The following is a 16,210-nucleotide window of genomic DNA, read 5'->3' as shown; positions in this document are numbered from 1 at the left end:
GGGCCGAAATGTTGTTGTAAATAAATATCACCTGGGAGCATGAACAGCAGTGTGCAGCATTTTCCTTTCTGTTTTCCATGAGTCTGCCTACAACTTCAGCACCTGCTGAAAGTACCTGGATCTGTGTACTGTCTGTTCTTCAGTGTGAAAGGGAGGGGTTGCCCAATTTTACAACTCTGTGTGCTACTTTCTTTGTCCCTCAGAAGGTGCACCACTCCACAATATCTACATCCGTTACACAATTGCCTTTCTTCGCTTTCACAGCATATTCCTTTCGGTGAAAATAAGAAATTCACGTTCCACCAATAAAGAAAATAGTTTTAATATATCAAGCCACAATCACACACAAGTATTCTGTCATATCATACATCTTGGTTTTATAAACATGACAGTTTGATTTACAGTCAATTTAAACGAGAGCGTGCCCTGATAGAGCAGCATGTACCAGAGTGTACCAGAGTGTGTAGCTTTACAGCACAATCATTTATGAGGCACTAGACAGTGGGCTTGGCAGTGCAATTTTCTACATACCCTGGGGTAGAGCTTTGCTATGATGTTCCACACAACAGCATCCTCTGGAACATATGTTATGCTGATGGCACTAATACTGTGACATACATTAAATAACATTATGTTTCTGTAAAGTACGGTAGGAGTACCAGATCACACCGTGCGTGGCAAAATTCCGCAAACTTTCCCAAATGTACCAGGATTTCCCAGAAATCATGATCGGAGGATTCTGAGAATTTCTGGTTTACGATTTCCCTTCTGATTTAATCTTAAAACCGGGATTTCCGGAAAACCTGTGAATTTTGGGGAAAACGACCGTAATTTTGTAACCCTCTTCAGATCACACTCCTGCCCTCCTTTGAGCTCCCTTCTTCCTGGACAAATGAAATTGGCACTGTCAGGTACAATACAGCTACGAAACCACGATGTGAAAACAGACATTTTATTATGGTAACTTACAATAACTTTGACTAACTATCCATATTTTGGAGGAAACAAAACTCGGCATCAGACACCCCTTCCACTTGTCTGTAGGAATGACTGGATGAGAAGCGGCCAATAGCAGAGAACTGAAGAAAGACCAACCGGTTAGCGGCGCTTGTCGTAGTTCTGTAGTGTGTTCCACTCATATGAATCTATAGTTGAAGAGAAAGCTTGTAAATAACACAGCACAGTTTATTTTCAGATTGTCATTTTAAGCACAGATCCAGCAATTATTGTGGATTTGTAACCAGGCCAGCTAAGAACAGCTCGGTTCGATCAGTCGTGTAAAAAGATCATATGAGGCCCTTACCTGGTTTCTCTTGGCTCCTCTTACCCATCAGTCCAACAAAGGAGTTAATTTTATGCCCTGGAAGAGAAGAGAAGAGAGGAGAAAAAGGTGTGAGTTTCTTCCCGTAACAGTTAAAACCATTGTCACTGCAATTACAGACAGCGAGTGATGCAGTGACTAGTGTGCAGAACAAAAAGGTGTGAGTTCTTCCAATAACTGCCAATATTATTTACACCATAACCCTAAACTAAACCTAGCCCTAACCTTAACCCTTTACCCTTATTCTAAACATAAACGTTACCTTAGCAAGCGGTTGCTTATCAACAGAGAATGTGTTGATAGTATGACCATGTGTAGATCATCTATATGGGACTATCCAAATAAAGTGGGACCCATCATTTTTTGTTAGCGATGCAATGCCTAGTGTATAACCTCGATGGTGACAGAGTGTGATGAATAATACACCTCTCTTACTGATCTCTAGTATCGTACAAATTGACTGACGGACTCCATCCCCTTGCCCTAGTGACTGAGGGATATAGCGGCGCCCACCCACAGGTTTTGGAACGAAGGGTTGTGGTTGGAGATTTTTTCCTAAGAGGGCGGGGATAGGATGTACGTCCTGAGGGGACATTTGCGTCCCAGACTGACTGTTGTCTCTGTCAGCCTCTGTCAATCCCCCTAATGGAATATAATATAAGGGTGGAGGGAACGGGGATACGGGGGAGGATGTAGGGGAGACGGGGGAGTAGTGGGGTTATTAAAACTCTGCGTGAGACCCCTGGGATACCCTATCTGTCAACACACCCATCATACTCATTCAAATTAAGTGGAGTAAACTCAAATTTGATCAATTTACTTAAATGTTTCAATATTCCCAGATATGGGAATGATGACGATCATAAAGGGACGATGGCATCATGTGCATCTTCCATTGGTGGTCTAGTCACGAGTCACTTCTCAATTGTCCCTCCGGACATCATAAGTGCTTGGCCCCTCGCTGTGTGTAACATACTAGATATATCTTAATCTGTAGAGATCATATTATATTTATATATATGCACACTGTACAATGTATATATTATATTATAGTTTGTGTCAATGGAAGGGTGAGATGCTCGGGTCCATCGTTCCATCATCAGCGTAACCAATATAATTGAGCGCCTAAATGTCCTTGGGGCATTGATCGAAGCACTCGCTCTATTCCTATGTCTCCCCCTTTCTCTACCACCCTCTCTCTCTCCATCTCTCTCCCTCTATCTCTCTCCTTCACTCTCTCTCTCTCGCTCCTTCTATCTTCCGTCCTCACTCACTTTCTCTCTCTTTGCCTGTAATGACTGATATACCATCATGCCTGCATCAAGGCTCCGGCAACACGTTGGTCTACACGTATTTATGACGTACTTGCTGCCTCCTATCGCTGAGTGGGGGAGTCATTAAGGAAATGCCTCAATGACTGAACAGAGGGGAGACATAGCGAGGAGTCTTCATGGTAGAATTAAGACTACGTATCCTAGCGAGGGACTAGAGTTGTCTTCAAGGCAGAACTAAGACTACCACCTACTGCATCCTAAAATCCTGTCAAACGACCTGTTAGCTGTGTGGGTTGGGATTTAATTAAAATATTTGACAGGTTTATTTTCCTGTCTCTCTCTCTCTCTATCTACTTTTATTTACCATTATGCAAAAATAAATATAATTATTCAACCCCTGCATTTTGTTAGTTTTTTGCTGCTGGGCAACATTTGGTTTGTGTTCTCCATCCCATGCATGATAATGGGGACATGTTGGCCTATGGCACCAGATATCTGACATCAGCCTGTCTTCTCCCTCACCCCCCTCTCACCCCACCTCTCACACCATGTCACCCCTCTTGTTAGCACGACTCCTCTCACCCACATAGGAGTACTGGTGAAGTACTGGTGAAGTACTGGTGAAGTACAGGTGAAGTACTGGTGAAATACAGGTGAAGTACAGGTGAAGTACTGGTGAAATACAGGTGAAATACAGGTGAAGTACAGGTGAAGTACAGGTGAAGTACAGGTGAAGTACTGGTGAAATACAGGTGAAGTACAGGTGAAGTACAGGTGAAGTACTGGTGAAATACAGGTGAAGTACAGGTGAAGTACAGGTGAAGTACAGGTGAAATACTGGTGAAGTACAGGTGAAGGACTTGTGTCATCCCTAATCCATCCTACTCATGGAGTTAACTCATCACACTTCATCACTTGTCACATGGTCCACCTGGCCTATGTGCAACTAAAGCCATCATCACTTGGGTTGATGTCACAATAGATTTCCCCTTATAACTAAATCATGGCTTAATTTGTTGGTATGCATGGACAATTGCAACATTTTCTGGGAAATGTTCTCCAAGATTAATTTAAAAGATTAATTAATTAATTATTTATACGTTTTTCACTTACTTTTTCGGGTTATCTGTGGATTTGCTGTTGGAATAAAAGGGGGGGGGGACTTCAGTCAATGTAATCTTATAATTATCTAATTTATGAACTTATGAATACGCTACAAAACGTGCGTAAATATATTGATATGCAGTATGTAATTATTAAAGGCATTAATTATTAATGCATATCAATAATGGCATTCCATTTAATTTCAATAAACGGGAAAGTGCCTTCAAGAGCGTGAAGGATGAGGACAGGGCGAGGCGCGAGGAAGGACAGTCTTACCGGAGGAGCGTTTCCCCATTAGGCCAAAGAACTGATGCGGCCTCGGTTTCCGCGTCATTCTCCGCAGTATCTCTCCGAATGGGTCAGATGACAGCCACTCGTCCTGCACGAGGGAGAAAATCTAATTAATGGAACATTAGACACCAGAGTAGGGTATAGGACGAGGGGTGGGGACACTGACTCCCTTATGGCCTTCCAACCTATACATTTGTGTAAAATATTGTACACTTGTATAGCACTAGATCTAATCTCGCAGAGCAATCAATATATAACAGTAAAGACACCGCCGTGTGAACTTTTATATCCGACCTATTTTTATCTGACGGGGTAGCCTACAGGTCAGCATTAGTCTAAGTAGTAGTCCAACCGCTGCTATGGCTAATGGACCACGCACAATAAAGTGCCCATCAATTATTCAATTCCAGGTCCGTTGGTTTCTTCCCTATTGTATAGCCCACCCGCCTTGTTAAAACGCTTTGCGTAACCTGCTGAATGTTCCCAAACCGACTGCAGATGATGAGAAATAAGAGCCCCGCCCGGAGACTTGGCAGGCGCCCAACCAACCCGCAATGTCAAAGGGAGAACGTGCGCTACATGTGAATAGAGCTTCATTCTAGGACTAAGGTAATGGTGGAAGCACACTGAGCTAAGAGCTCATACTTTATCCCCATTGAATCATAACACATCTTTCACCGACATAGAATTTGTGTTGCTGGTAGAATGTTTGATGTTTTGTCTGTATACATGCGTAATTACGCATGACCAAACTCTCCAAACAGGTGACTTATTTTATAAAAGCATACAAATATTTTAGATTTTTATTTTATTTTATAGAAATTGGTTGAAATTCCATTCAATAATTTTGATGAAACAAAACACAAGGCTGTGCCATCAAATTAAAAAAGTAATTTCCACAAAATGCAATCATACATTTTCCCATGTCAATTTTTTAAAATTCGTTAAATAGTCGATTCTAACAAACAAATAGGCCTAACATATTTTATTGTCTTACATCAAATCATTAATGCCTACCGTAATTGCATCGTTCATCCAATAATCAAGATCTTCTTTTGGACCAATTTCTTCACAAAAAACTTGGGCGATAGCAAGAAAAGCTATCACAAGCGGTAGCAGTAATTTCATGATGCAGCAATCTGTTGCGTGCAACTCTTCAGCCGTTTAAGTCTTCTTTCTTCGTTTGTTTCGATTTTCAAAAGTAGAAATAGGCTGTTCGGGCACTTGTAAACTGAGTTTAAATGTTTTTTAGCCACTCTCTATGACTTTTGAGAGCTCGATGTTGACACTTGCGGAAATTGGTATCTTCTCTCCATATAAGTGCCTCAAGCGTGCGCAAAAATGATATGTTCACTCCTTGGTTGCAACCTCGCCTCAGTTCTATCTCTGCTCCAGTCAGCGAGCTCTGCTGCTCTTTAATGCCTTCACTTTGGTCCTGTTGTGTCTTTGTGACCACACTGTAGTACTGCACTAGGTTATATAGCAAGGGATAGAAGGGTGACAGGTATCTAATTCGCTTTATATCATTTAAGCAAGTACATTTACTTGACAGGTACTTCCTCGGAGCTGTGTGATGACTAATATCCGTTGTGGTATTTTGCATATGGTCAATATTACTTTCAAACGTTCCCCTATGACCCTCCTTGGCACTCAGTGTATTGTTCCCGTTGTAATCGGACTGCCCAAGTGAAGCGAGGGAAGTAAGTGAGCCTGATGACGCACTGAAGTTGAAGGTTTCTACGTAAGTCTTTAAGACCTGTCCTACGCCAAAACAAAAAATGAATCATAAAAAGAAAGTTGATTTGCACCTTACTTATCAGTGGAATATGTTTTTCTTCACATTGACAGTAGTTTGGATTCTGAAAGTCACTTTTCTAAAAATGAATAATCGGAAATTGAATCATTATAATTGCTAAGCTATCCTAAAAGTGGTGTCATCTTTATTCTAATTTAATGTGTTGCATGATGAGAAAATACAAATGTTTTTCTCTTAGATACAGAACCTCATTTGTAGTGACCTCATTTGTAGTGATCCATAACCATTTAGTCATTTAAAGAAAAAAATTCCATAACCCCTTCTCTAAAAGCACACAGACAAGGTTCCCCTATAGGCACTATAGGCTTCTCTCCGAAGTGTGTCTTTTATTTGTCTCTACCCAGATATAGGCTATTTGACAATGGTTCAGGACACATAAAGAATTAACAAAAAAACAGAGCAAACTAGAATGCTATTTGGCCCTAAACAGAGAGTACACAGTGACTACTGTGACTGACCCAAAATGAAGGAAAGCTTTGACTCAGTGAGAGACTCAGTGAGCATAGCCTTGCTATTGAGAACGGCTGCCGTAGACAGACCTGGCTCTCAAGAGAAGACAGGCTATGTGCACACTGCCCACAAAATGAGGTGGAAACTGAGCTGCACTTCCTAACCTCCTGCCCAATGCATGACCATATTAAAGACACATATTTCCCTCAGATTACACAGACCCACAAAGAATTCAAATACAAACCCAATTTTGATAAACTCCCATATCTACTGGGTGAAATTCCAGTGTGCCATCACAGCAGCAAGATTTGTGACCTGTTGCCACAAGAAAAGGTTAACCAGTGAAGAACTAACACCATCGTAAATACAACCCATATTTCTGTTTTATTTATTTTCCCTTTTGTACTTCAACTATTTGCACATAATAGGACATTTGTAATGTCTTTATTATTTTTGGAACTTTCGTGAGTGTAATGTTTACTGTTCATTTTTATTGTTTATTTCACTTTTGTTTATTATCTAGTTCACTTGCTTTGGCAATTTTAACATGTTTCCCATGCCAATAAAGCCCTTAAACTGAAATAGAATTGAATTAAACAGGTGTCTGACCGCACAGAGCCTGAGAGGAGCCAGCTGATTTTATCACAAAGCTTGGCTTGTTTAGCAGAAAGCTGTTGGATGTGAAGAGAGAGATGCACTGACACTGACAACACACAGTTCACTGTGTCCACGCAGCTCACCGAGTGCTTGACAACTCAAGTGCCTTTCTCCCAGCCACAATGGACTCCTTTTATTTAAACATGTTAATGGAAAATTACTAATTTTAATTTGACCAATAAATAACATGAGGTGTCTTTCATTCGCGATGCATATATATAATGTCACTGTCATTTACCATATATATAGTATATATAGGATGATCTAATAGGTCACACTGTCACCATCAATCACATAGTGGGATGTGTACATTTATAACACATAAACCACAATACAAATAGTCTTGAAAGAGCATGAGTCTTGAGCATATGTAGAGACAGAGATACAATGATGATGTGCATAATTTACAATGAGTACTTTAGGATTGACCCAGTCAAAATGTGGACATTTTACAGTGATCCAACCTATAGGATGTGTTCTAATGACACCTGAATCTCCTCCGCTTTTTGACATTTGACCTTTTGCCACGTCACATTGTGCCTGTCATCAGATCACATGCATATATTACTAAAACGTTCAATTTATAAATAACAAATATTACATTTATGGATCAGTATTGGTCAATCAGCAGTGGCGGGTCTGGAGACAAAGTTATGGTGGATGGATTTACGCTGCTGCTAATATTAATTACATTATCTGTGCTGCCACGGTATCTGTTGTCACCAAGACGCTTTAGATGGAGTTTAATCATCCTCACAACTAGGACTGCTTATCTAATTAACAGTGGGAAGAGGAGAGGTAGTGAGGAGAGAGAGAAGAAGGGAAAAAGAGAGAGGGACGGAGAGGGAAAGAGGGAGAGAGGGAGGGGGAGGAAGGGGAAAGGGCTCTTAAATCAGAAGAAGCGGGTATTCTGTGGGAGAGACAATGGAAGATGGAGACTGAGAGAAAGAGAATATGAAAGAGGGAGCAAGTGAGAGAGGGAGTGAGAGGGAGAGGTGGGAGGGCTATTGAATCAAAGGGTTGAATCTACAGCGTGCTGCTGTAGAGGAAGAATGTGAAGAGAGCCCTGGGAGCTATGGGAGTAAAGAAGGAAGATAAAAGGCAGAGGTAGAAGGGGAGAGGTGGGAGGTACATGGCGAGATGTGAGCGGTAGAAGGGGAGAAGTGGGAGGTACATGGCGAGATGTGAGAGGTAAGAGGGAGGTAGAGAGAGGTAGAAGGAGGTAGAGGGAGTAAAGGATAGATAGAGGAGGAGACAGGGTGGAGAAGGAAGATAAAGGGGAGGTTTGCAGGGTGGAGAGGCAGAGAGAAACAGACAGAACTATGCTAATTATATAAAAAGCTGTAGAGATATGATGGCATGATATGACACAGCATGGCATGGCAGGTGACCGGGGTGAGGTTCTATGTCACCACCATGTATATAATAGAATCAAACTTGATTCCCAGCAGGTATCACTCAACATGTCACTACTATCTCCATCTGATAACGTAACACAAGGCTGTATGAGACTCTGAGATTACAGAATCACAACCAACTGTCATCAAGTCCCGTGTCAGAAAACCTTTTTGAAAAAACATTTGATGTTTCTGTTTGGGCTTTTACTAAACAAAATAATGTTTTCTCTCTTTCCCTCTCATTCTTTCTCTCTTTCCCTCTCTCTTTCTCCCATTTTCCTCTTTTATCCTCTCCCTCTCTCTCTCCTTTTAGAGACAGAGACTTTCCCACAACAATGAATCCTAAAACATATAAAACAGGATAATGTGTCTCTTGGCCCGGATCATATTGTGGTTTTTGTACCTTACTGAAAGTGTCAGTGGATTTGAATTGCGAGTCATTATGTGGTGCATAAAATGTGTAATCAACAAGTCAGCCTGCTTTAGATAGATAAACAGATAGTAAAAGTAGAGGATAGTCTGATTTTGTGTGGACAATTTTACATATCCCACAGTGATACATGTAATTGTTTGGCAAAGCAGAGTGAATTCTGAATACGTGAGGTTCAAGTGCGTCAGCACATACAATATGAGAGAAACAACAGTATTCTGTCCAAAAAGACGTTAACCAACGTTGGCCGACATCCACATAGCAGATGTTTTGATGGTGTTGGAGGTGTAACTGCGGTATGAGCTGACATCAGTGGAGGCTGGTGGGAGGAGCTATAGGAGGACGGGCTCATTGAAATGGCTAAAATGGAATAAATGGAACGGAGTCAAACATGTGGTTTCCATATGTTGGATGTGTTTGTTAACGTTCCATTTATTCCATTACAGACATTACAATGAACCCGTCCTCCTATAGCTCCTCCCACCAGCCTCCACTGGTGTGTGCCACAAACCACTCCCTTCCTTATTATTCCTACTGCATTAGAGGTTCAAAACGGAGAAAGTGTAGGCTCTATTAATGGTAGAAATAATGACTCTCAAATGTCAAACCGTTGATGTTAGATTAATGCATGTCTGTGTTTATCCTGGGTTTTTATCACATGACATGTGGAAATTGAAACAGATTCAGATTAATGTATCCATGATAACTAGTGTTGTGTCCGAAAGGGCAACCTATTCACTATATAGTGCACCACTTAGTGCCATTTTGGAAGCAGCCTTAGGTCACAGTGAAGGATACTGTTCTCTATTAATGTACATGGTCTCTTCTGTCACTTGGTTAATTGGGATTGTGTAGAATAATGACATTGAGTGAGATTATCAATGACTGGGCTTCGTTCAAACAGAACGGTGTCACTGTCACAAAGGGATTATAAGGCTTTTGTTAACATGAATCAATGTTCATATTCACAAGGTGAGCAACTATACCAGACTGGAGGTCAGACCACGCTGTAGTGGTTCTGTCACGCTGTATAATGATAGGACAAGTGCAGGAATACGTAATAGGGGGTTTTATTTTCTCCACCCAAACAAAAAAGTGAGGTGTAAACCTCTAAATAATAAACGGGACGAGACCCGTAAAACAAGTCCACAATAACACGTAGCATAGAAGCCGATACAACAGCACAGGTACTCACAAGACCAACGGACATGGTAACAATAACCGAAAAGGACAATGGGGAACCGAGGGCACATATATACAGTACAATTATCTGTAAGGTCCCACAGTCAAGCAGTGCATTTCAAACACAGATTCAACCACAAAGACCCTTCCTAGCTCAGTTGCTGGAGAAGAAGGAAACTGCTTAGGGATTTCACCATTAGGCCAATAGGGACTTTAAAATAGTTACAGAGTTTAATTGCTGTGATAGGAGAAAACTGACGATAGATCAACAACATTGTAGTTACTCCACAATACTAGCCTAATTGAAAGAGTGAAAAGAAGGAAACCTGTACAGAATAAAAAATATTCCAAAACATGCATCCTGTTTGCAACAAGGCACTAAAGCAATATTGCAAAACAATTTGGCAAAGCAATTCACTTTTTGTCCTGAATACAAAATGTTATGTTAGAGGCAAATCCAATAAAACACATTACTGAGTACAACGCTCCATATTTTCAAGCATAGTGGTTGCTGCATCATGTTATGGGTATGTATGCTTGTAATCGTTAAGGACGGGGAGTTTTTCAGGATAAAAAATATATGGAATAGACCTAAGCACAAGCTAAATCCTAGACGAAAATCTGGTTCATTATGCTTTCAGCAAGACAATAACACAACTCCAAATCTACACTGGAGTTGCTTACCAAGAAGACAATGAATGTTCCTGAGTGGTCGAGTTACAGTTTTGACTTAAATCTACTTGAAAAAAAGACCTGAAAATGGTAGTCTAGCAACGATCAACAACCAATTTGACAGAGCTTGCAGAACTTTGAAAAGAATAATGGGCAAATGTTGCACAATCCAGGTGTGGAAAGCTCTTAGAGACTTACCCAGAAAGACTCACAGCTGTAATCGCTGCCAAAGCGGCTTCTGCAAAGTATTGAAAAACATGTTTTCACTTTGTCATTATGGGGTATTGTGTGTAGATAATTCAATTTAGAATAAGGTTGTAACACAACAAAATGGGGAATAAGTCAAGAGGTATGAATACTTTCTGAAGGCACTGTATAATCTTCAAGCAATAGTTTTCAGTTTTTTCACAGTTTCAGTTTTGAACTATTTAACTTATTTCACCTATTAATTTCACTTTCTGTCCAGGACTGACCATCCTACTGTCATCCACCTTATATGGGCAACACTTTCTGTCCAGGACTGACCATCCTACTGTCATCCACCTTATATGGGCAACACTTTCTGTCCAGGACTGACCATCCTACTGTCATCCACCTTATATGGGCAACACTTTCTGTCCAGGACTGACCATCCTACTGTCATCCACCTTATATGGGCAACACTTTCTGTCCAGGACTGACCATCCTACTGTCATCCACCTTATATGGGCAAAAACTTCAGTTCAGGATTGACCATCCTACTGCCATCCATCCACCTTATATGGGCAACACAATAAAAAAATCATATTAATGTAGGGTTGTTTCTCAGAGGGAGCCTCATCATCATTCAGACTGTGTTTGGTGTGTCACAGACAATGTCACTACATTGGCTCCACTCCAGTGTTCAATGGTGTGGCTGAGTGTGTCTGTGTGTGTGTGTGTTTGTGTGTGTGTGTGTGCATGTGTGTGTGACAGAGTGTGTGTGAGAATAGGAGGAATTAAAGGACGTTTGCTGAAGGAGTTAAAGGTTGAGGACAGTCCATATACATGTACACACACTGTACTGACTATTGAGATATTTCTATTCATCTATAGATTGTTAAAATTAAAGTCTCTTTGAAAGGGAAGTTATGAAAATTCAGCTTCAGTGGAGCAGATATTGGTTCTTGTTTGAATTCCAGTAGATATCTGAAGAGTGATCAACAACAGAGACTATCCTCTAAATTGCCAATTAATTAAAAAATTCATTAATTATCAAAATATGTTAGGGGGCCTACCTGTTCATGAATATTTATGAGTTAGAGCAGTCGATAACACCTTATTTGGAATGTCCCCTACAGGTGGTTTGTAGATGTTCAACTAACTGTCTACTAGCCCTTACCCTGACCTTAAGCCTACACCAAAACCAATATTTTTTTGTGTTCATACATTTTCACAATATAGACAATTTTGTCTTTGCAGCTTGCCATATGGGACCTCAGTGAGAGGCGGATGAATGGAGGGCCGGCTAGCAGAGGGAGGGGATGAGAGTGACTGAGTACCATGCTATACCTCCATTAGACTTGGCAAGCTCTGCCATCGCCCGCCGGCAACATTCCACCGCCAGCCTAAGTAGCCCAGCCACCTTAATTAAAAGCACTCTATCAATGATCCTGAATGGAATAGCGCCCCGGGGCGGAGTGCCGTCCAAAAACGACTGGGATGATTCATTCATAGAACCAGAGAACTCAGTTGGCTGTGACGGCAGGCAGGCAGGCAGGCAGGCAGGCAGGCAGGCAGGCAGGCAGGCACTGAGTCCCAGCGGGTGAAAATGCAAGCTCTTCCTAGTGTCTTTTATCAGTATTTCCTCCACAACAGTATATCCTCTAGCTATACACTAGACTGTCTCATTCAGATGAGTGTATCCCAGGAGATCATCTGAAGCAGGTCACATCATTGTTCAGGTAGCAGAGCTCTTCTTCTTTCTCTCTTAAGAGAGCCACAAAGGAGCAGACAAGAGTAGAGTGGAAATACAGAGCCTGTCTGAAAGGCCATAGTATATCACTAGCCCACCTGAGACCCCCGTACTACGTATTCCCACAGATCCAGTCAAACAGACAAACTTGAAGGATATGGAAATTCAGGATAGATATTGAATATGAATGAAACATGAATGGGCAGGTTTTAAAACACTCTGTCTATCAGTGCCTTTATCATTGATCTCTCCCTCCACAAACAGACCCAAGCCATGTTCAAGAGCTTGTGGAACAATAAAGAGTTTATGTCTCTCATTGGTTTTACAGCTGGTGTTAAAAGTTAACATAAGGAAGAGAGAATGCTATGTAAGTGCACATTTGATAAGGTTATTGATCAGAAGGGATTGATTAGCTATGCCTGAAGCTGTGTGGTATAGTGCCATATTTGATTCTTGATTATTCGTTTGGTACAATCTTTTGGTCAACGAGTTCATGATCCACCTGCAGTAATATAGAGACGTAAAATGTATCCTCTCTGGTCTACCCAGTCTCCTGAGCTGAGCTGTATGCATTTGTCCAGAATTAATCTAACTGACCATTACATTGTATGTAGCTTATTGAGAGACCACAGAAGGAACGATTAGATGTCAGGGAATCCAAACGATGGTGGATAAAGGAAGTAGAAAATTGTGAGTGATGTCCTCCTTATGCCAAGCGAGATCGGATACACCTCTGAGTGATGTCACTGTGGTACTGATGGGAAGGCCTATGTAACTGGCCTCAGACGTCATCATTTACTGTCAGACAGACATGGGCATATGCAGGATCTCCCCTTGGTAGAGGGAGAGAGAGCGAGAGAGATAGGGGGAGGGATGGGAAGGAAAGGGATACATAGAAGAAAGAGGGAGAGAGCGAGACAGAGCGAGAGCGAGGGAGAGAGAGAAAAAGAGAAAGAGAAAGAAAGAGGTTTGGGGACTGGTTATAGGGAGGGAGAGATTGAGAGAGAGAGGGAGAGAGAGGAAGAGGGAGATAGAGAAAGAGAGAGAGAGTAGGATTAGGAGGAGAGAAATCGTGAGGATGGAAACAGAAAGGGGCATGGTAGAGAGTGTTGCACTCAGTAGTGTTGCAGTAGGAATCTGTATAGAATGGATGTATGACATAGTTCACCCAGTAGTGTTGCAGTAGTAGACTGTATAGAATGGATGTATGACATAGTTCACCCAGTAGTGTTGCAGTAGTAGGCTGTATAGAATGGATGTATGACATAGTTCACCCAGTAGTGTTGCAGTAGTAGGCTGTATAGAATGGATGTATGACATAGTTCACCCAGTAGTGTTGCAGTAGTAGACTGTATAGAATGGATGTATGACATAGTTCACCCAGTAGTGTTGCAGTAGTAGGCTGTATAGAATGGATGTATGACATAGTTCACCCAGTAGTGTTGCAGTAGTAGGCTGTATAGAATGGATGTATGACATAGTTCACCCAGTAGTGTTGCAGTAGTAGGCTGTATAGAATGGATGTATGACATAGTTCACCCAGTAGTGTTGCAGTAGTAGACTGTATAGAATGGATGTATGACATAGTTCACCCAGTAGTGTTGCAGTAGTAGGCTGTATAGAATGGATGTATGACATAGTTCACCCAGTAGTGTTGCAGTAGTAGGCTGTATAGAATGGATGTATGACATAGTTCACCCAGTAGTGTTGCAGTAGTAGGCTGTATAGAATGGATGTATGACATAGTTCACTCAATAGTGTTGCAGTAGGAATCTGTATAGAATGGATGTATGACATAGTTCACCCAGTAGTGTTGCAGTAGGAATCTGTATAGAATGGATGTATGACATAGTTCACCCAGTAGTGTTTCAGTAGGAATCTGTATAGAATGGATGTATGACATAGTTCACCCAGTAGTGTTGCAGTAGGAATCTGTATAGAATGGATGTATGACATAGTTCACCCAGTAGTGTTGCAGTAGTAGGCTGTATAGAATGGATGTATGACATAGTTCACCCAGTAGTGTTGCAGTAGTAGGCTGTATAGAATGGATGTATGACATAGTTCACTCAGTATTTAAAAATATATTTTTTTTTATTTCACCTTTATTTAACCAGGTAGGCTAGTTGAGAACAAGTTCTCATTTACAACTGCGACCTGACCAAGATAAAGCACAGCAGTTCGACACATACAACAACACAGAGTTAAACATGGAATAAACAAACGTACAGTCAATAGTACAGTAGAAAAAATAAAAATCTATATACAGTGGGTGCAAATTATGTAAGATAAGGGAGGTAAGGCATTAAATAGGCCATGGTGGAGAAGTAATTACAATATAGCAATTAGACACTGGAATGGTAGATGTGCAGAAGATGAATGTGCAAGTAGAGATACTGGGGTGCAAAGGAACAAGATAAATAAATAACTACAGTATGGGGATGAGGTAGTTGGATGGGCTGTTTACAGATGGGCTATGTACAGGTGCAGTGATCTGTGAGCTGCTCTGACAGCTGGTGCTTAAAGTTAGTGAGGGAGATATGGGTCTCTAGCTTTAGGGATTTTTGCAGTTCGTTCCAGTCATTGGCAGCAGAGAACTGTAAGGAAAGGCAGCCAAAGGAGAATTGGCTTTGGGGGTGACCAGTGAGATATACCTGCTGGAGCACGTGCTACGGGTGGGTGCTGTTATGGTGACCAATGAGCTGAGATAGGGCGGGGCTTTACCTAGCAGAGACTTGTAGATGACCTGGAGCCAGTGGGTTTGGCAACGAGTATGAAGCGATGGCCAGCCAACGAGAGAGTACAAGTCGCAGTGGTGGGTGATATATGGGGCTTTGGTGACAAAACGGATGGCACTGTGATAGACTGCATCCAATTTGTTGAGTAGAGTGTTGGAGGCTATTTTATAGATCACATCGCCAAGTCGAGGATCGGTAGGATGGTCAGTTTTACGAGGGTATGTTTGGCAGCATGAGTGAAGGATGCTTTGTTGCGAAATAGGAAGCCGATTCTAAATTTAATTTTGGATTGGAGATGCTTAATGTGAATCTGGAAGGAGAGTTTACAGTCTTTGTAGTTGTCCACATATTCTAAGTCAGAACCGTCCAGAGTAGTGATGTTGGACGGGCGGGCAGGTGCGGGCAGTGATCGGTTGAAGAGCATGCATTTAGTTTTACTAGCATTTAAGAGCAGTTGGAGGCCACAGAAGGAGAGTTTTATGGCATTGAAGCTCGTCTGGAGGTTAATTAACACAGTGTCCAAAGAAGGGCCAGAAGTATACAGAATGGTGTTATCTGCGTAGAGGTGGATCAGAGAATCACCAGCAGCGAGAGCGACATCATTGATGTATACAGAGAAGAGAGTCGGCCCGAGAATTTAACCCTGTGGCACCCCCATAGAGACTGCAAGAGGTCCGGACAACAGGCCCTCCGATTTGACACACTGAACTCTATCAGAGAAGTAGTTGGTGAACCAGGCGAGGCAATCATTTGAGAAACCAAGGCTGTTGAGTCTCCCAATAAGAATGTGGTGATTGACAGAGTCGAAAGCCTTGGCCAGGTCGATGAATACGGCTGCACAGTAATGTCTCTTATCGATGGCGGTTATGATATCGTTTAGGACCTTGAGCGTGGCTGAGGTGCACCCATGACCAGCTCTGAAACCAGATTGTATAGCGGAGAAGG

At 41.7% G+C, this 16,210-nt stretch overlaps 1 protein-coding gene across 1 annotated transcript; it reads right to left on the bottom strand.

Moving 5' to 3' along the window:
• Positions 1-306: 306 nt before the first annotated feature.
• Positions 307-5,693, bottom strand: LOC129831014 (protachykinin-like). Its single transcript, XM_055893986.1, has 5 exons — positions 5,008-5,693; positions 3,976-4,078; positions 3,709-3,732; positions 1,304-1,360; positions 307-1,145 (listed from the first exon to the last, which is right to left on the bottom strand). The coding sequence occupies exons 1-5, from the start codon at positions 5,116-5,118 to the stop codon at positions 1,099-1,101; spliced, it is 342 nt and encodes a 113-aa protein (XP_055749961.1). The 5' UTR covers positions 5,119-5,693; the 3' UTR covers positions 307-1,098.
• Positions 5,694-16,210: the final 10,517 nt, after the last annotated feature.

The sequence above is a fragment of the Salvelinus fontinalis genome, chromosome 32, assembly GCF_029448725.1.
Source record: "Salvelinus fontinalis isolate EN_2023a chromosome 32, ASM2944872v1, whole genome shotgun sequence".
Lineage (NCBI taxonomy): Eukaryota > Metazoa > Chordata > Actinopteri > Salmoniformes > Salmonidae > Salvelinus > Salvelinus fontinalis.
The sequence above is the reverse complement of the archived record's forward strand: the minus strand, read 5'-3'. Positions and strand labels throughout refer to the sequence as shown.